Source organism: Strix uralensis, chromosome 10, assembly GCF_047716275.1.
Source record: "Strix uralensis isolate ZFMK-TIS-50842 chromosome 10, bStrUra1, whole genome shotgun sequence".
Taxonomy (NCBI): Eukaryota; Metazoa; Chordata; class Aves; order Strigiformes; family Strigidae; genus Strix; species Strix uralensis.
The window spans coordinates 17,677,322-17,697,073 of NC_133981.1; the positions used below are offsets into that span (position 1 = coordinate 17,677,322).

The 19,752-nt window shown below is 42.5% G+C and overlaps 1 protein-coding gene across 1 annotated transcript; it reads left to right on the top strand.

Annotated features, from left to right (window-relative positions):
* Positions 1-102: 102 nt before the first annotated feature.
* Positions 103-18,714, top strand: WDR82 (WD repeat domain 82). The gene is made up of 9 exons (XM_074879457.1): positions 103-481; positions 5,583-5,680; positions 8,238-8,304; positions 9,294-9,393; positions 11,422-11,538; positions 12,360-12,515; positions 12,639-12,708; positions 14,513-14,655; positions 15,148-18,714. The coding sequence occupies exons 1-9, from the start codon at positions 321-323 to the stop codon at positions 15,175-15,177; spliced, it is 942 nt and encodes a 313-aa protein (XP_074735558.1). The 5' UTR covers positions 103-320; the 3' UTR covers positions 15,178-18,714.
* The last annotated feature ends 1,038 nt before the right edge of the window (positions 18,715-19,752 follow it).

Below are 19,752 nucleotides of genomic sequence, written 5' to 3' on the forward strand. Positions count from 1 at the left end.
CTCCCCCAACGCCCCGCAGCGGCCGAGCGCGCGCCCCCACTCCCCCCTCCCCTTCCCAGGGTGCTCCGCGCGCCGCCCCCTGCCATTCCCGGAGCAGCAAGATGGCGGACACAATGAGGAGGAGCCGCCTCTCCGCGGCCTGAGCGGGCCGAGCCGAGCCGGAGGGCGCCGCCCGCCGCGGCCCGCCGCCCGTCCCCGCCCTCTGCCGATCCCCGCCGCCCCGCGAGGCCCAGCCCGTCGGTTCCCGCCGCCGCCGGGAGCCCCGCCCGGCTTCCCTCAGCGCTGCCGCCGCCCTCGGCGCGGCCCGGCCCGGCGGCGGGATGAAGCTGACGGACAACGTGCTGCGGAGCTTCCGCGTGGCCAAGGTCTTCCGCGAGAACTCGGACAAGATCAACTGCTTCGACTTCAGCCCCAATGGCGAGACCGTCATCTCCAGCAGCGACGACGACTCCATCGTTCTCTATGACTGCCAGGAGGGCAAGTGAGTGGCGGGGGCCCGGCCCGGCCCGCTCCGCCGCCGCGCCGGAGGAGGGGGGTGCCTGCCTTCGGGAGGGCTGGGGGAGTTTCTGGAGCGGGGCGAATTGTGAGGGGCGCCGGTTTGGCAGCCGCCCGTTGCGGGGAGAAGCTGTGCCCGGCTCCGCACCGGTGTGACTGCGCTGAGGAGGTGGCAGGTCTGGCTGGTAAGCTGTAGCTTTTCTGTTGTTTTTTTTTTAAAGTAGAGACTTGTAAGTGGAACTGCAGTGATGTCTGACGCGGGGTGTGTGTGTATTATAAACGGCTAACGTGGGGCGCAGAGGTGGGAGCAGCAGCATGGTTTTGTCTGCGCTACGGGTGTCTGCTTGTTATCTCTGGTAGGCTGGAGCAAGTGGTGGTAATTTCCCAAGTGTGAGAGAGTTCACTGCTGTGAGAAATAAATAGTTGTTAAGCTTAAGGGGCTGAGTCTGGTCACGTTTCCAGGCCTCGGGATTGTTACAGATATGCAAACTGACTTCTCGGGCTTCTCTGGGCTTAAGTCTCATTAATTAAAATAGAGGCAATTGCTGTGGGCAGTGTAGAGATGTGCCATTTTAAATAACCTAATTTGAGAGTAACTTCTTGGATAAATGCTTTAAGCCAAAAGGTGAAGATGGTGTGGTGTGTGCATACTATAACTTCTAAAAACTTAATGGTATTTTCCTTAAAGCCTAGTTCCTAAGTAGTGTCTGGGAGCGCTGTGGATAAAGGTGGTCCTCAGTGCTTTAAATCCGTGTCTCTAATTGCGTTTTTATCTCTAAAGCACAGTTAAAATACAGGTGTGATTTACATTTGTCTTCAAACGTTGACTTAATTTATATTTAATCAAGGAAGGTGTTTATTGCTTTTTGTTGCTTAAGGGTAGCGAATTAAGGTGTGTGTGTTTCTTACTGAACAGAGTTGTCCAGTTTATCATCTTTCGTTGATCACATGACACTTGTCTTGTTTTACGGATAAAACCCCAGAAATTTGCACAGCGCTTGAGATATGTTGCTCTTATTCAGAGGATAAAAACGTGCAAATAAGACCACCAGTAACACTTGCAGCTGAGGTCTTGGAACATACGCAAGAGGCATTTGTATTCTATGAGGTTTGGAACAAATTGAGCCAAATGATGTCATTATTCCATGAAAATCTTTCTCAGTTGGTACAAGTATGCATTTGGCTGCTTTAAATTCTTTTAAATTTTAAGTTTTAATTTTCATGTGCTTTTTGATGTAGAGATGTAATATGAGGTGATTTTTTTTAAGTCAAAGACTAGAGAGCATCACATACATACAGGAAGTGAAAGAAAACCAAACATGTGTATTGTAAAAAAAGATAATAAAAAGGACAGGGTAATGCAGGAATGAAAAAGAAATGGCTTGAGGGTACCAGGAGGTAGATGTGTCAGTGTTGTGTATATTTTCTAGTAAAGCATACACCAGGTATTCCTAATTCTCCTGCTTTTCAAGCAGACCAAGGCAGCATACTTGTGTTTGAAAGATTGCATCCCACATATTCTCTTAATTTGTAGACCACTTACTGTGTGTTATTTTACACTTCTATTTAGTTTGCTTGCTTTATGTGTTCATGTTGTTGGTGTGCCCATCTGATAGAGTGAACTCCTGAAATTATGTAATTTTTATTTATGTAAAAATAGGTAACTTTATATGTATGGTGTCTACCATGGATTGTACTCTAGATCCCAGTTATATACAATGGTAGAAGGACTGAGTGGCGTTAATGCTTTTAGGTATTGATTGCTCTTCCCCTTTCAAACTTGTAAAGAATAGTTTGATGGGTTGGGAGGCATTTGGTCCTTTCATCCCTATCTCCATCGAGTCCTGGTGTATGCTTTACAGTCAGAGGATTTGCTTTAATTAAGTTAAATGTAGAAGATCGATGGTTAGCTATTGCAGTGCTACAGGGCAGTGAGAATATTTTCATCAAGGTAACCCCTGTTTCAGGATGCATTTCTCTAGTGATTAGAAAATGAATTTGAAAGTTTCTCCTGTACCATCAATTGACTTTAAAGTGTAACTGTGATTTTTAGAGGTATCTAGGGATGCAGGACACACTTTTTTTTTCTCTCACCTGGAATGTTTTAGCTGTGAATTACTTTGTCACTAGAGATTCACGTGGAGTTGAAAAATCAAACCTGTGAAAGATCGTTGTTGTGACATGGTGGAATTTGGCAGTTTCAGGACTATAATTTATTTTCTTAATTAAACCACCATTTCAAGGGCCTGGAACTCCCACCTTCTTGTATATGTCATTGCTAATGAATATAATGGCCAGGAGGAAATGTCCTGCTCGCTGAGTTCAGTATAAGATACCCTACTTAATCAAATGGCCTGAATGTTAAAACTTTTTCCCATGTAAAAGTGGCAAAATTTGCAGGTTTTATTCCCCCTGTTAATGAGCAGTTCTGCTGGTAGAATTCAAATGCAACTGTGTTTGGTTGTACCTAAGTATCACCTAGTTTGCTTTGTTTTGCCTTACCGAAATGAGCCATACAGCTCCGAGAGTCGTTACCAGTATGACCAAGCCTCATCTCAGTGAACTTCAGTTTCTGAAAGAGTCAGGACAGTTTAAAGAGTGATGTGTAGCCAAGGGCTGACAGGACAAGATTATCTCCTTGAAACACAGATTCCCTTGTTAAGTATATTCTGATTTTAGGCAACAAGCTTGAAAAAATTGACTGACTTCATGAGCATCCAATAATTTTGGACCTGAGAGTCCACTTCTATTTCAAAATGTGTAAACAAGTAAATTGTTATTACTATTTTTTTAACCCATTCTGCATCACCACATACCTCCACAGTAGGCTGGCTCCAGAGCATGACCAAGAGGCTTGCCTGTGTCTGTTAGGGCTTAAGAATGAATTCTGAAAATTTTTAGAACAAAGTTGTAAGTTGGGATGTACAGCAGTCCTTGAGGCTGGGGACAGGAGGCTCAGGGCTGGAAATTTGTATCCCTGGTGTGATGGTGGTCTATATCAATTGTGTATTACTTATACAAATAGGTGATGGATCTGGACTCCTGCTTAGCCATGGTGTTTACTAAACATTTCAGTGAGCTTGTTTTGGATGATGACTTTACCCGCAGTAGTAGGGATTCAAACAAGGCACAGATATTCCAAACCTTGCCTGTGTTTTGTATCAGCTTTATAGAAGATAACACTGTGATCTCCTAAAACATTTTTCTTTGACAATACTGCTTGATTTGCAAGTGGGCTAGATAGATTAAGGTTAAACTTGGAATTACATTTAGTGATTGTGATTTGTTTAAAAAAAATGTAAAACTTAGTCTTCTTGTTTGTGTTTTTAAATGGTTGGGAACAGGCGGTTGGTCTTGTGTGAAGTGACGTGCTTCTGTCAGCTTACATGAAAACTTCACCTTTCTTAAAACACAGAAGTATTTTCTTTCCTTCTTTTTGGTAAATGTGCTTTTGTCCGGACATAAGTCGATCTTTATTTTCTCTGTGTATATTCATTTATTCTGAATAGAGCTTCTAAGCTGTAAATTTTTCATAGATAAAGAAGAGCCAGACTAGGCATGAGAGTCTTGGTATGTTTCGAGGTTTGTGGAGGTTTTTTGTTGTGGTTTGGTTTTTTTTTTCCAATTTGGTCAACAGCATAGCTGAGAGAGAGCAGTATGGGGAAGTATATCAGGTATAATGTTACAGAATTTTAGTGTCTAAATTTACATTTGATGTGTTGTTTTCAGTTTGTAGCATGTTTGCATTTGAAAATTGATTTAAGAACCTACTGGAGGAACTGAGGAAGAATCTGTTGAGATTTGGTGTGAGTGGAAGAGGTGATGTATGGGATTTAATTACACTTGCTGCATTGGCTTTCAGTTAATGGAAGCTTGTCCCCAGCAAGTTCATTTGAAGTCAAAGCCCTATGGCTTCTGCTATTTGAGAATTTTTAAGAATGTATGTCCGTTTTCTGATATGAAAAGTCTGCAACTCATGCTCCTGTTTGGGTGTGTCAATTTGAGGCTAATGAAAACAAGGAAAAAGTTGAGCATTTTATAAATGCCTTGTCTGAGGGTGTAGTCTGATAAGCTTTTCTTTTGGCAGCAGTATTGATTTAGACCACTCCTCCTGTTTGCTTCTATTCCCATGCTGTTGTCTTTGGGTTTTGCTGGTAAAATATTTTGTGGGCCTGTGTAATAACCATAGTTAAGAATTTCTGGATTAAAAATAACTGCTGGAAGAGACTGTATTATTTCTGGTGTTGTTCGGTACCCCTGTTGGTTGACTGCCAAGCTTTGAAACCTCTGTGCTACCTCAGCTGAGGAAGAAGGCGGAAGGAGGGTAGTGGAGGCCTTGCACTGCGTAAACAGGTGCTGCTGCTGCAAGATACACTTATTAACCAGCTACTTCTAAGTTTTTTGCAGTTTAAATTGCTCATACTGCAGTACCTCACTTGCTTACCAGACCCCCTAAAACTCCAGTTCTGTATGTTGTGTTCCCTCTCACTAGATAATGTCTTTAATTGTGTTGCAAAATGTTACATTTGAGTTTCATGCTTTAATTAAGATTGAGTATGAGTATAATTCTCCGGTAGTCCCTGTGTTAGCATTGCTTTTATAGACTACTGTGTTTGTCTTAATACTGAGAAGCCTTATTCTGAATGAGACACCTTTTTCTATGTTTTGAAGTAATATAGAACAAAAAGACAAATTATTTTCAATCTAAAATAAGTAGCAGATGGATTAGAGATTTGGATGAGCATGGGAGCAATGAGGCAGTGCTGCTTGACATTAAGGTCTCGTTATGCTAGCTCCTCATACTCTTTTTCCCATGATGTCTACTGTAAAAAGAATTTTTGGAGGAGACAAGTGCATTTTACAGGTGTTACAGGGAACTCCTCAAGCCTAGGGATGGTCTTGAAGAAAGCACCAAGGTGCTTGTTTGAAAATCAAATACAAAAGATTTTCTTTCCTTGTATAAAAACATCTGACTACTTGAAACAATCTTGTAATATCTCAATGAAAACAGCCCTTGTTAATGTGGTGAGTTGCATTTTGAGCTTTTTGTTGCAATAAGTGCAATTATTTTTGCTTCCTTCTGACAGACCAAAGAGAACACTGTACAGTAAGAAGTATGGCGTGGACCTCATCAGGTACACACATGCTGCCAACACTGTTGTGTACAGCTCCAACAAAATAGATGGTAAGTGATCCATTGGAGTTGAGCATATTTTGTCTCCTTACACTTAAAATTACATGCCTGGATAAACAGATCTAAAGAGCTGGGAAAAAATTACAGGAACTTTTCAGTGATAAACGTTCTGTCAGAGACAAAGGAATTAATGTTCAACTCAAATGCACAACTTGGTGATGTTCCCTCGAGCATGCTGACGTGAGTTTTGTTCATTGCTGCAACAACTAAGGGATTAAACATTGTTAGTGTGATAAGAGTTCAGTTTTGATTCTGCTGTTCACTTTGCTGTTTGATACCAGTGCTGTCAGTCAGCCTCTGTGCCTTAATTTCTTTGTGTGAAATGAGGTAGAAGGAGCATGTGGCCAGAAGGTGGGCTAAATGCTGTAGCTCTGTCTGGTACACACACAAATCAACTGCAAAGGAAGGGGATGTTTTTCCATTCTCTGTGTGCAGCAATTAACAATTTAATGAAGCATTTTTAATGCCATTTTGAGTTGTGGATTTTTGTTTAAAAGCACAGGTAAGCCTTTGAGGAACCAGAACTTAAGAGTCTTCATCCTGCAGGGTAGCATTATGATAAATACTTGATTAGAAGAAAAGAAGGTAGAATGCGAAAGTATTTGTTGCTGTTACAAACCCTAAGGCTGATAAAACCAGCAGGGTGTTCTGTACTCTGTACAGATACTCTGTAGTCCCTAATGCATGCAGTCTTGGGCAAGGTGCATTGTATTTAACCTGTTACGCAGTTATCGGGAGGGAAAGTTAACCCAGGAACATGTTATAGGAGTACTGGCGCTTGCTCCCAAGCATTTTATGTGTTGGAGTTGCTACCAATCCACCTACTTCTGAAGACTTCCTCAAGACCTTTGAACCTAGCTCGTCTTGCCTGATTCCAGGCTGAGGTAGTAGTTTGTACAGTTTGAGGGTCTATGATACCACCCGGTACAGGAGATAACTGTACAGGCCACTGCCTTGCCTGGGACAGAGCGCTGCCAACAAAACGGATCACAAAGGATCACAGTGCTTCCTCTTTAGCAAAGGAAGGTGAAATTCTACATGGATACTTTGGAAATCAGGTAATGACAGTTCTTTCAGGAAAAACTAGAGATGTCTTAACAGCGCTTGAAGCGTATCAGCTCTAGCCATGATGGGGTGTGACACTGGTGTTGGGGATTTCTGTTTTGGACAGTAACCTCAGGTCACTTAGAGCCTTTCAGAATGGTGTGTCACCAGCATCATGTTTCCAGCTTGATCGATCAGTTTTAGTTTTCTTGTCAAATACTGGAGAGCGGTCTGGAACTCTGATCTCAGCTTGATGTGAAACCTCAGGCAAAAATGGTAACTTGATCATTTTTTCACAGAAACAAAGTTTTGCTGAATGAGCCTTTAAAAAAGCTCTGAACACAGTAGCCCTTATGAGTGTTAAAATGCTCTGTGTGTATGGCATCCTGTTGGCTCTTGTTCTTTTGAGTCAAAAGCAAAAATGTCCTTTTCCCTCAGTTTCTCTTTGGAGCCTCAGCAAGACGTTGTTACAGCAGTATGGAGTCTCTTGTATGGTGCACGTGCATAATGCCAATCTCTTCCCTCCAGCAACAGCTTAAACTAGTGTTTTCTAACTAGTATGAGAAGGGATTTTGCTGATGCTGCTTTCAAATATCAGAGGTTTAACTTGTGTTCTTCACGTTTCATCGCTCAGATGGATAAAGATTTTAAAAAGGGGCTTCTGTGCTTTACTAATTGTTTCCTCTTACAAAGTTTTCTTTTAATCTTGGGAGAAAGTCTCAACAGCATCTTACAAAATTCTGAGTTGCTCTTGGTATGTTCATCTATACTCAGTATAAAATTACCACTTGGGAAATGTTGTGGTGCTGCTCTGATTTATTCAATATATTTTTAAGATTGCTTTAAGTGGACTAAGCTTTAGATTACTCCTCTGTCCTCTTCTTAAAGCTTAGCTGCTCTAAGTGCAGAGAATGTGTGAAGCTGTTGATTTTCAGATTAAAAAAAAGGAGAGAGATTTGCTGCTTTTTAATGGTCTTGCTTGGCTTTGAAGTTCATGTTTTTATCTTCTCTTTGGCTAAATGCTAGAATTCACACATTTCTTATGCTTACTGTTTAGTCAGAGACTTATTTGCTGGATGTGTACATATGTAAAACAGCAAGATTCATGCTGTATAGCAAAAAAAGTGTGTCAACTTTGTAAATTTGGTACACTCAATTTTGTGAGAATGATGGAATAAAACCTACCGGTACTTAAATTTTAGCAACTTTGAAATTAACTTGCATAAATCACATGACAGTTTGACTTAAAGCTGTAATATGACTTCAGACCGTGGGAAGTATCTTTTCCTGGTTCCTCATTTCCAGTTCTGCCTTGGAAACCAAGTTGTTTTATGTCTGTTTCTAACTTGATTCTGTTTCAAAGTCTGACTTGAAATCAAATGACCAGACTTACTCACTGTGGCAAGACTGCTGCTGCTGTGGGGAGCAAGTTTGCTGTGTGACCACTTATAGATAATGTTGGGTTCATGGTATAATAAAACTTATGGTTTGTTTATGTTTTCAGATACAATCCGATACCTCTCCCTGCATGACAACAAATACATTCGATATTTCCCAGGGCATACAAAAAGGTGAGATGTGGCTTGGAGACAATACAACAGAAATTGAAATAATGATTGTAATGAGCTTGAGTTACATTACGCTCGATTCGCTCTGGTTTTTGCTTTGTAGAAGCTGTTCATGGAAATTATGAGCTTGTACACAACTGTTGGGGTAGTGTTAAGAAAAAGATTAAAATATCTTTTAATGATTACTCATAGATAAATGATATAATAGAAATAAGAAATTAATGATCATTGTGATTCTGAATAGGAGACTAGAAACTAGTAAGCTATTATAAGGATGCAGGTGTTCAAATAGTTTGAAGTCATGGAACCGTGCTGTACTACTCATTTGTCCCATGTATAGCCCTCACCGTGGTTGGCCAAAAACCCAGCCTAGTTAATCAGTAGGTAGTGATAGATGAATTGAAACCTTTAGTTTAAGTATGTTTAAACTGATTATAATATTTTAACTGATACACACATAAGATATGAATTGGGTGATAATTAAAACGTCAAGTTTTAAAGGTTCTTAAAGGTTATAAGATTAACTTTTTAGAAATTAGAAATGTTAAATAGAACAATGAGAAAAGGTTGCAGAAGACAGAGGAAAAGAGAAGCTGTTTGAAGATGGATGACTTGATGACCCTGAAACGGACCAATAGACAATGTGATCAGCAGCAGAACCAAAGACAAGAACAATAAAGACTTGCTGACTGATGAAAATTTATGGACATTTTGATCACTGAAAGAATAGAGAATTGAAACATCAAGGGAAATTAAGGTGGACTTTGTATGACGTAATGCTTTAGCATACCTGTATAAGAAGGAGCAAGGACTAATTTAAGTTGCCATTCACTGAGGTGGTGACCCAACTCTTGAGTTGGGTATATAATAAAGGCAAACATAGAGTGAAACCCATTCCGTTACGAGTATGCTTTATTTGTCTTTATCAGGTAGGTGTTGCTCCATTTGCTTCTTTTGTGTGTCCCTTATGCCCGTGATCCTCTGTGTTGCAGAGTGGTTGCTCTTTCAATGTCTCCAGTGGATGATACTTTTATTTCTGGATCCCTTGATAAAACTATTCGACTTTGGGATCTCCGCTCTCCAAATTGCCAGGTAGGATATCAAATTCATGTGCATATTGTGTTGTGTTTTCAGTTAGAAGGATGAAAAATGGATGTTTGTTTGTTATAAAACAAAAATACTGCCAGAAATGTATGCTGCTGATTTAGTGTTGACACCTTCCTGGAATGCTGAAGGAGCCTCGATCAGCAGTCTCTGCGAAATGTGTGTTGCATTGTGTAACACCACTCACTTTCCCCTGTGTCTCTGCTGCAGAGGCGCTGGGAAGAGCAGGAAATAACACCCACAGCTGATGAAACAGGAGAAGAGCTGGGTGTCATCAGCTTTGTTCATCAGGCTGCTACCCCATACAGAGAGAGTTCTCTCTTAGCCGGCATCTTTCCTGGGTTGGGAATGCATCTTATCTGAGTGTTTAGTGTCTGTTTAAAATTGATGCCTTAATGCAATTAAATTTGATGAAGAAACTGATTATCTAAAGTAACACAGCAGCCCCCTCCTTGCATCACCTTTGTTATTCATCAGACCTGTTTGTGATGAGCAGATTTAACTTTCTAGCAAGGCAAAACCCTGTTTGTATTTATTTATTTATTTAGCTGGAATACTTTACTGTACTCTTTTTAGTGGAAGCAGGCTTGTGCAGGCTGAGAAAAGTACCGGAGCTGGCATCAGGGGCAGGAATGAAAGACTAGCAGTAGAATCTCCATCTTTTATTTGTGATAAGCTGTTTGTCCCTATGTCTGGACACGTAGTGTTGTACTCTCATATATGCCCATCTCACCGGGACCATTTTGCGTACAAGAGAGGGCTATTTACTTATTCCAGATGGTGTAAATGCAAAAGGAAGAAAAGGTTACATCTCTTAGAAAATGGTTTTATCTGTCTTAAACCCAAGCTTTTTCTGACAAGAAATCTTAATTTTGCCCTTCTCTGGGAGTATGCCTTTAATGCCAGTGTGTAAGTTTCCCTTGGGAGTAATCTCAATCTCAGAGTTGCTACAGATAGGATTGTAAACTCAGTAGCAATTCTATGATTTATGCTAATGCCTGAACTTGTAAGAAAGGTGAAACTAGGACTTGTAGCTGGAAGCTGCAGCCAGCAAAGTTTGGGAAACTGTTTGAGGAAATGTTCTTGTAATTTTCAATTTGCCCATGAGATGGCAGCCGTAGTGCCTGGAAATATTGTCGGGAAACCAGAGATACCCCACTTGCTGGGGCCCTGAGCATTCACTAGCTTACTGCCTAGCCTTCAGATATCACAGGGAAAACTGACCTAAATTGGCAAGAAGAGAGAAGTAGTAAAGTCTCTAGACTAGACTTCTCTAGAGAAGAATGGTATTTCCAAAATGCAGAAACTTCTTAAATATATTGTTGATTTAATCAAAGATATGTTCTTATTTATGTGCATACAGTTACATAATGACATGTGGCTAACACACAGACACCTGTCGGTCAGGATACAGAAAATTATATATCTTGTTGGCTTTTACCAAATTTCCTCAAGTCTTTTCTACTTAAGTGAGTTAAGGAAAAGTTAAGCACTGATAGTAATCTGTCAGTTTTAATACGTAAGTTCTGTTGACTGCCAGAAGGTATGAGTTTTCATTATACAGGCATGGAAAGTTCAGCAACAGTGTTCACTGGAGCTGTTTCTACTTGCTTTCAAATTCCTTTTTTTTGCTCTCCTTTGCAACCATAATTGGTAGAGCGTTGTTATCAATCCCAGCAGCAGTGTTTTGTGGTGCTGTCGTTATTAATACAGCCACATCATCCTTCCCTCTCTGGGTGCTTTTTGAGTGGATGACAGCTTGAAGGAGGTCTTGATTTGTTCTAATGTAAACTTTGTTACTGCAGCAAACTAGAAGCTTCATATGATGACCTGAAGTAGTCAGAGTTGCTTTTGAGAAGCTGAGTTCTGAACCTTTGTAAAACCTCAATATTTACAATTGAAATTCAGTTGTTCCACCTGTAGGCTGCTGTTCTGCTCGCAGTGGGCTCAAGGGACGGTGATAGAAATGTGAACATTAGTTTCGCAAAATAATTTGAACTACTTCTATTTTTCTAGGGTTTAATGCATCTCCAGGGGAAGCCTGTGTGTTCTTTTGACCCGGAAGGGTTGATTTTTGCTGCTGGAGTCAATTCTGAAATGGTGAAGCTTTATGATCTCCGTTCTTTTGACAAGGTGAGCTACCCTAACTTCACTTTTACACTTTTTAGCTTGCAAGAAGTAGTCTAAACTCACTGCTCAGAGGCTGGATTTCTTTACTTTAGCTTCCTTGTCTGGGTTGCCTGTTTGGCATCTAGAGCGTTTTCAGTAACTGCACATCTCACAGACAGAAAGGGATATATGATGTCACTAATTCCTGAAATCCACTCTTGAACCAGTGTTAAAGTTTACTTCTGCTAACTCTTTAACCTGTTCCAAACTTGTGTTCAGGCTTTTTGTTGTTGTTGGGTTTTGTTGGGGTTTTTCTTGGTTTTGTTTTTTTTTTTTTTTCCTCCTTGCTGCTTATTCTGGAACAACACTGGCAAAGATGGAGTCAGGATTGTCAGAAAGGATGAAATTTCAAAGGAAACTAATTGGGTGGGCAGCTGAACTGGCTAAGCATTGAGCATAGCTAGTTCCATGGTTTTCAAAAAGTCAGATGATGATAACAGTGGCTCAAGCTCTTTCTCTAACTTCAGTTAGCAGCCTTGTTTGAAAACTTCATTCTACCTTAAATTAATTTCTGCTGTTGAATGTAGTAGAGTATGGGACTGTTGGGTATTGAAACACCCTACTGTGGCTCTTTTTTGCTGTGGAAACTGTGGATTCATACTTTTTTGAAACTTACACATGCAGTGACATATTTTTGCCATGACACTTCCCTTTGATATCTTAGGACTAAAGATTTTCTTTTGAAAAATGTTAAACTTTTTTTCCTGAGCTAAGGTTAAAAGCAGACTCTTGTTAGCAGCAATGCATTCAGAGTCTACATCATATTTCCCGTTTTTTCTTTGAAGGGTCCATTTGCTACGTTTAAAATGCAGTATGATCGAACATGTGAGTGGACAGGCCTTAAGTTCAGTAACGATGGCAAACTCATCCTCATATCGACTAATGGAGGGTTCATTCGACTGATTGATGCTTTTAAAGGAGCTATCCTGCATACTTTTGGGGTGAGCATGTTGCCTGTGTTACCTTCTTGAAACTTGGTGTTAGTTTTGGGAGCAGGTGCCCTTTGGTTGCGAGATTACTGTGGACACACTCTCTACTACATATTCTCCTGTTTTGTGCCATAGGGTTATAACAATAGTAAGGCTGTCACGCTGGAGGCATCATTCACACCAGACTCTCAGTTCATCATGATAGGTAAGATAATTCTTCTTGGAAAGAATTTCAGTGCTCTGAAATTAGGTGTGTTATGTAGGACTAAAGCTGTGTCTGTTGGGAAGCAGAATGTATTTAAATAATGCCATGCAGCTGTAAGCTTTCTTTGCATTGACAGTTTCCTGTTTTGTTAGTTTACTCTGCATTTCCTAGACTGAAATGTAAATGAGCCTGCAAGAAGACTTTTATTTTTTCCTTTATATATGAATGCTATTCCAAAAAAGATAAGAAACTGGCAAACTGTTGTAATGCATGGAGACCTGTCACATCATTTCTGTCAGTGATCCTCACGCTGTGGCTCGGATGTGCTCATTGGCTGCCTCTAAGCATTTTGGGGCTGTATGTTGTGGCCTGCCCTCCACTGCCTGATGAGCAAGGCACCTGCCTGTGCTTGGGCGATTGGTCTCATAGCCTGGGGTGTTTGTACACCTCTCAAATGTTCCTGTGCGGCTGCATTTTGTTCAGGTGGCTCTTGTAAACTCCCATGTCTGTGGAACAAGCCGCTTTCCTCTTGATAGAAGCAGTAGGCTCCCAGTGTATGATTCCTCTGGCCCAGGCCCCCTTCCTCACCCCCTGCAGGAGGGACTCCTGAGTGAAGCGGGTGGCAAAAAGCAGTTGCAACTCCTGTAAAGCCTGGTGCTGCAGGTTGGGCACCCCAAGGTGAACACTTCAGTCGCTCTGCTACGCTCTGCTGCCCAACAGGACCCATGAACACACGTCAGACCCATCTGTGTGGTGCTGCTCTCTCCTAGCACTTTCTTTTTGTTCTTATTTATATGGCTGGTACATCGAATATGTTTAACTCTGTGGTAATTGGTATCCAGATCCTCATTTTTCCTGGATGAGTCTTGGCAAAACTTCTTTTTTTTGTTCTGGCTGAGAACTTCCTGATGGCACAGGAGGCGGACAGAATTCTTTGTTTAGTCGGTCTCTGGAGAGCACTTTATTGGATGTATTTACCTTCCTGTTGTGCTCTTCCAAATGAAAGCTATAGTGGGAGAAGTTCCAAAACACTAATTTCTGTTTGTTTTTTACATATGGCTAAGCTGTAACTTTTGCTGCTTAATTTTTCATCCCTGAAAGGCCATACATCTAAATACAGAAGCAGAAGAAAATACCTTGCATTTTTATTTGGAGTCCTATTTAAAATGAGACTAAACCAGAATTGAATTATAAAAATGTTAAGTGCCCAGCCTCACAGTTTGCAAAATGCCATTTTAAAGTGAAAAACCTGTCCCATTGTAGCAATGTGGAGTGTTGACATCTCCAGTGAAGCTTCTGGTATTTGGCATAGTGCATTGAAATATGGTTGCTTTCAGTCAAAAGCCTTTGATTTGATTGTGTGCCTACCAAGTGAAATATTTATCTCCTTCTGTGTCTGAACTGAGAACTTGTGTGAACAATGACTCTTACAACGCAGCTTTTGGCCTCGCACATCAGTGCAAGTTGGCAAGGGTCTGTCTTCCTTAGTTGGATGGTGTCAGCTCTCCTTTTCCATTGGGTGACTGTAGTTGTTAACCTCTTTGTCAGAATAGTGTTGCACTGTGTTGTGCAGTTGAGACTCTGCAGTGCAAAGATATAAACCTGCTGTTTGGCTACAGGGGTGTGAACTCGAGTGATGTTTTGTAAATGCCCTAGTGATACTTCGAGAATTTTAAAGGTTAAACTATGAAGATGAGGCATGCTTGTTCCTACAGTTCTCTGACAGAAAAGGTTATGTTCTTCATTTTCTCCGCTGGCCTCTCAAATGTATCTTGCATATCTTGTTTTCCACTCCTGCCTGCAGGTTCAGAGGATGGGAAGATTCATGTTTGGAATGGGGAAAGTGGGATGAAGGTGGCTGTGCTGGATGGGAAACACACGGGTCCTATAACCTGTCTGCAGTTCAATCCAAAATTCATGACTTTTGCTAGCGCATGTTCCAATATGGTAAGGAAAGTGTTTTAAGTTCCTCCTAGCTCAGTGAGGTGATGACCATTTTAGAAATGAATCTGAGAAGGCTCAGTGCTACTGAGTGCCCATTTCCTTGGGCTTTGGTGAGAGCCAGGGCCCTGTCTGTTACGCTTTGATTGTGCCTTACCTTGCAGGTAGCTGTGTGGGGCGGCACACCTGGCAGGCCAGCATGTGAGCACAGACATGAAAGCAGAGCAGCGAGTGAATGTGCACACAGAAGTATGAGTTCTTTAGGTCACTGTACACAGCTGGTATTTTCAGTTTGTGTAAGACTGGCTTGCTCTGGAGAACGAGCAATGCAGATGAGCGTCAGCAAGGACTGTAACCTCAAACTGCTGGGAGGGCGTTGCTGGCTCTTTGGTAGTCTCTGCCTGTGTGCTTATAGAAGGTAGCAGTGATCAGTTCCTGCAGTGCTGTAGGAGAGATTTGTGTTCTGCTCTGTAAAACGTGTTCTTTCTTCTTTTGTAGGCCTTCTGGTTGCCAACTATTGACGACTAATTCCTACACTGCAGCTGCTGTCGAATGACTTCCATACTGCTAACAGCAGCACGTCACTGCAAGCACAGTATTGGAATTGCCTAAATCTCCTAGACTATGTTCCTGTTCCTACATATGTTTCCATATGTCTTACCTTAATTTGCTGCATTCCTTTGTGAGGACTCCTCTGCGGCCTCCTAGCATGTTCAGAAGTGGCATGCTACATGTTCTTACCTTCCAGTCCGTGCCCAGCAGGCTTCAGCCGAAGTTGGAACTGACACAAGTATTATTTCTAAAAGCAATGAAATCTGTTTTATTTACAAAATGTTTGTGGCATTTTTTAAGCTGTAACTCTGTGTGTTCCTTCTGTAAGTGCACAAGGCTGTTGATGTTCCAAGATGGAACACGTAGTTCCTTCCCATAAGTGCATGTTTTTCACATCTGGGTTCTCTCTGGTTTCACTGCAGTCCGCTGATGCAAAGTTACTTCTGTGCCAAATGTGAACACTGACAGTTTTCAACTTCAGCAGCAGATGCTGGATTCTCTTTCAGTGGAACATGCACTGAAAGAGTGGGTGACTGTAAATACACGATACACCCTGTCATCCTTTCTTTGGCGATTTAGTGTGCAGCAAACCATACAGGTTTTGTCCACTGCCTGAGCTTGCTGAAGCCTCCCTGCTGTTTGCTGGGCCAGCATCCCGGAGGGTGCCGACAGTACTGCTGAGGTCCGGTCGGTGTCCCAAGCAATAAAGGAGTCCGTCAGCAGGAAGATGGAGAAACCAAACTGAGACTGAAAGCACAGTCTGCCTGTGTATCTTCCTTATGTATCATGGCTCTTCTTACTTGTAAATATTTTGGGGGGGAGGGCAGTGGGAATGGGCCGTATTTTTTTACTTTTAGATATTAAAGAATATGATGTGGGCCAGTATTGTGGGGTGTCTAGGCTGTTTACCTTCACCCATGCAGTTTTCCCTTCCTGGTTTGTAAATAAGCTCCATTAAGTTCTCCCCACACCAGGCTTAGACCTGTATCCCTTTGTCGATAAAACTGACATGCAGTTAGTTCATCATGCATTTTGTTACAGGTCCTGCAGGTTTCCAGCGATGGCCCTGAAAGAGCGATGCTTCCTTTGTCAGATGGTGTCTTCAGAATTGAATTTTTAAAAACTTACATGTGACTGTGCTGACTCTGCTTTGCTGTGGCCCTGCTCCATGGAACGCCCCTGCAAAGAGATGGGAGGGATGTGCTCTGCTGCTCCAGAGGGGCTTGTGGGCGAATGGCACAGAAAGGATGGCAGGCTGGTCTTCAAGCCTGCTTCCAGGTTTTTGTTTCCTGAAACGTTGCATTGATCAAATGCATGAACCAGCGGGCCAGGACAGGCTCGGCTTAAATGTGTTGTTCATTGTATTCTTGCCTTTCCAAGCACACTTGGTTTTATGTGCTAGGTCACAGCTTGGAAACTCAGTTCTTTCCCTCACCCAGGTGTGTGTGCTTCCCCACTCCTAAATGTAAAATGCTGGTAAGGTGGCAAGGACAGTAGTGGGCCTGTTCTCTCTGCTCTTGGGTGTCAGTCCATACTGGGGAACGATGCTCAAGCATTTTACCTTAGGTCAGTTGTCTAGATGTTCCCCTGCTACAGCAAAGTTCATCTCAACTGTGGGGCCTTGTATATAATTCAGAGCATGTCTCCCTAGAAAAGTCAGTTGGCTTGTAGAACAGCTTCTCTTTTGCTTTTTCTTGCTTCCCCCCGCCCCCCCCCCCCAGTCCTTGTCGGTGGAAATGAGCTGTGCAAAGAGCTGTGGATGGGGAGGCAGCATTTCTCCACTCTGGTTCCTTGAAAGTAGCAGCCCGTGCTGAGCTGCAGCGGTTGCCTGTGACAGTGGGCAGGAGGACTGCCCACACAGGGCAGTCTGATAAACTTGTCTGGATTGGTGCTGCGGTCGAAGCTTCTCCTTCAGCTCTGTGGCTTGCCTCTGCTGATGCTACTGCAGGAGTTCCGAGCCATTTCTGACGGCACAGGTCTGTGATGGGATGTGAGTTGCCATCCTCCAGACTGGAGGAGGGAAGGGAACACTCGGACTGATGATTTCGATCTTGCCAAACAGGCCTGCTGTTGGAGATGCAGAAGAGAAATTCATACTGTTACACCAGCATCCCTCTTCCTGTACTGCCCCACCGTCACCTGTAGATGCCCACTGCAAAGGGAGATGGTTATCTCAGTCCTCACCATTGACCAGCTTTCCACAGCCACCTCTTCAGCTCAGTATTGTTGCGTTTCAGGCTGCTTGGTGCTATTTTCCCATTGTTGGTGTTTCCGTAAGCAGCCATACTTTGGGGTTTGTAATGCATTTTAAGTTAAATTTTAGTGTTCAGTAGCAAATCATCTTTCAGGGTTTCACTGGGTCTGTTGCCTGAGGAAGAGAACAGATAACCTCCAGCTATTTTTCTTGTTACTTTTCACAGGGAAGCACTTGGAAGGCTTTTATTCTAAAAATGCTCTTCACTGATGTGGTTTGAGTGTTTGTCTAAAGACCATTGTTCAGCTCTCTTCTGGTTGCAGTGTTGGTTGCAGCACGAAATGTTTAAGAAAAGAGGACCACAGGACTGATTAAGAAGAACACATACACTAAGAACATCAGTGACTTTCTGGCTTTTAAATTTACAGGTTTGTGCACACCACAGCACTAATGCTCACTTCAGAATTAAATCTGAATGCCTTCCCAGGGCCCATTGCCACCCGCCCAGGCAAAGACATCTTTCTTAGCTGGTGTAGCACTCGGTGTTTTCCATCTGCCTTTAAAAGAGGGACACGTGCCAAGTGTTGTCAAGGAACTCGAGTATTGTGTGTTTCTAGGTTAGACCGGAAAGGTGAATAAATCTTTTAGCTTCCAGCTTCCATGTGCTTCTCTGAAAATATCAGGACTGCAATTCCTGTGCTCTTCAGGGCAGCCAGCTGAGAAACGGACCTCATTAAAACCAGCACTCCCAGGTCTAACAGAGTGTCCAACCTTATGTAAAGCCAAGCAGGAAGCAGCATGCCCCCTCCAGATTTGACATTGAAAATATCAATCCCCCCAGCATTCTTTGGGATGACGTGGGGCTCAACAGCCCACCTGTAAGTAAGTGGTGGTGGCTGAGCATGTCTGCTTGGGCTGTGGGAGATTTTGGGTCTAATTCTCCAAGTTAGTCTCTGGGAGAGTTGTTTTTTTTTAATGAGGCTCCCAGGTCCTTGCTTAATGTCCCAACCCCTGCTCTGGGGGACACAGGAGCAACTGGGTGAACAAATTTGGAAGCAGCAGTGTATCTTTTGCAATGCCTCTTGACTATATTTGCACTTTAAGAGACTTTACCTTGGTTTTGGGTCAGGGACTAGGATCCTGGCGAGCCTTGGAAACTGGTCTCTTTGGTCATGACCTGGTATGGGGAGTTTAACTCCTAGGTGGTATCTGCCAGATGAGTGTAAATACATGAAGTCAAATTATGCTTTGTCACAAAATACTACTTATGTAGAGAATTCAATGTTGTGGCTGTTACGAATAAATATTTTGTAGAGATATCACTGAGTGCTGTAAATTCTGCATTTGTCCAGTGTGATACAACTTGCTGTTTCTCAGAGGGGGAATGGGAAAATCATCCATTTTTTTAAAAGCCCCTTCATTTTGGAAAGTCATCAGCTCTGTACTGGAAATTGTGCTGCTCTGAAGCTAGCCCTACATAAATTGTCCATTTTAAGAGCTTTTTTTCTTGCCTAGGAATGTATTTGGATAGGGAAGCAGTCTTGCAACAGCTACTTGTTGAGGTATGGTGCCCTAGGTAAAGGGGTGTTCACAGAAGCCTGTGGTCTGGATGGAAGAGCTGAGCCCTTTCTCAGCAGGAAGGTGGGGAAATAGCTTGTTGGTTTGGAGTAATGGGAGATTTGGGTCATCACAGTAAATGTCTACATAGTATTAGAGCTGCTGTAGGGGGGACGGCAGCCACCATCACGTTAACATGGGTAAAACCCCATGTGCATTGTTTTCAGGTTAAACTCAAGAGGATGGGGGAAAAGCGAAGCTGGAGAGAAACTTTTTGTTCTACCCCTTGCTTAAACCATGAGCAGAGAGCTGAGAAGGTTGCCTCATTCCTGGGTCCAGGCCTCCCACTGCAGGAAATCATCTTTCAACACCCAGCCCTCGGGTAGCACTGCTAAAGGAATACTTGTAGTGACAAACTGGTTTTTGGCAAAGACTCCCCTGCGATTTTCTAAGGCTGTTTTTCTCCATCTCAGGTCTGTGTAGAACCTCTGACAGGAGTAAAACTGCAGTAAGATGCGTAGGAAAAAAAAAAAAGGCTTTCATCCTTGTGGAACTTAAAACACACACTGGGGTTTGTCCGCCTCACTAGGGAATCTTGCAACTTGTGTAACAAATAATGAAAACCAAAGTGGGGCCTTGGGGAGATGGGAAGCTTGTCCAAACCTGAATTTGGCTGGCTAATGAGCAGGTTGAGAAGCAGATCCTCAGAGTTTAAGGCACAACTCTGTTTGGCGTGTCATCTGTGCTGCTGTTCCTGGTGTAATAAGTGCAAGCGCTTGAGATCCAGCACTGCAGACAGA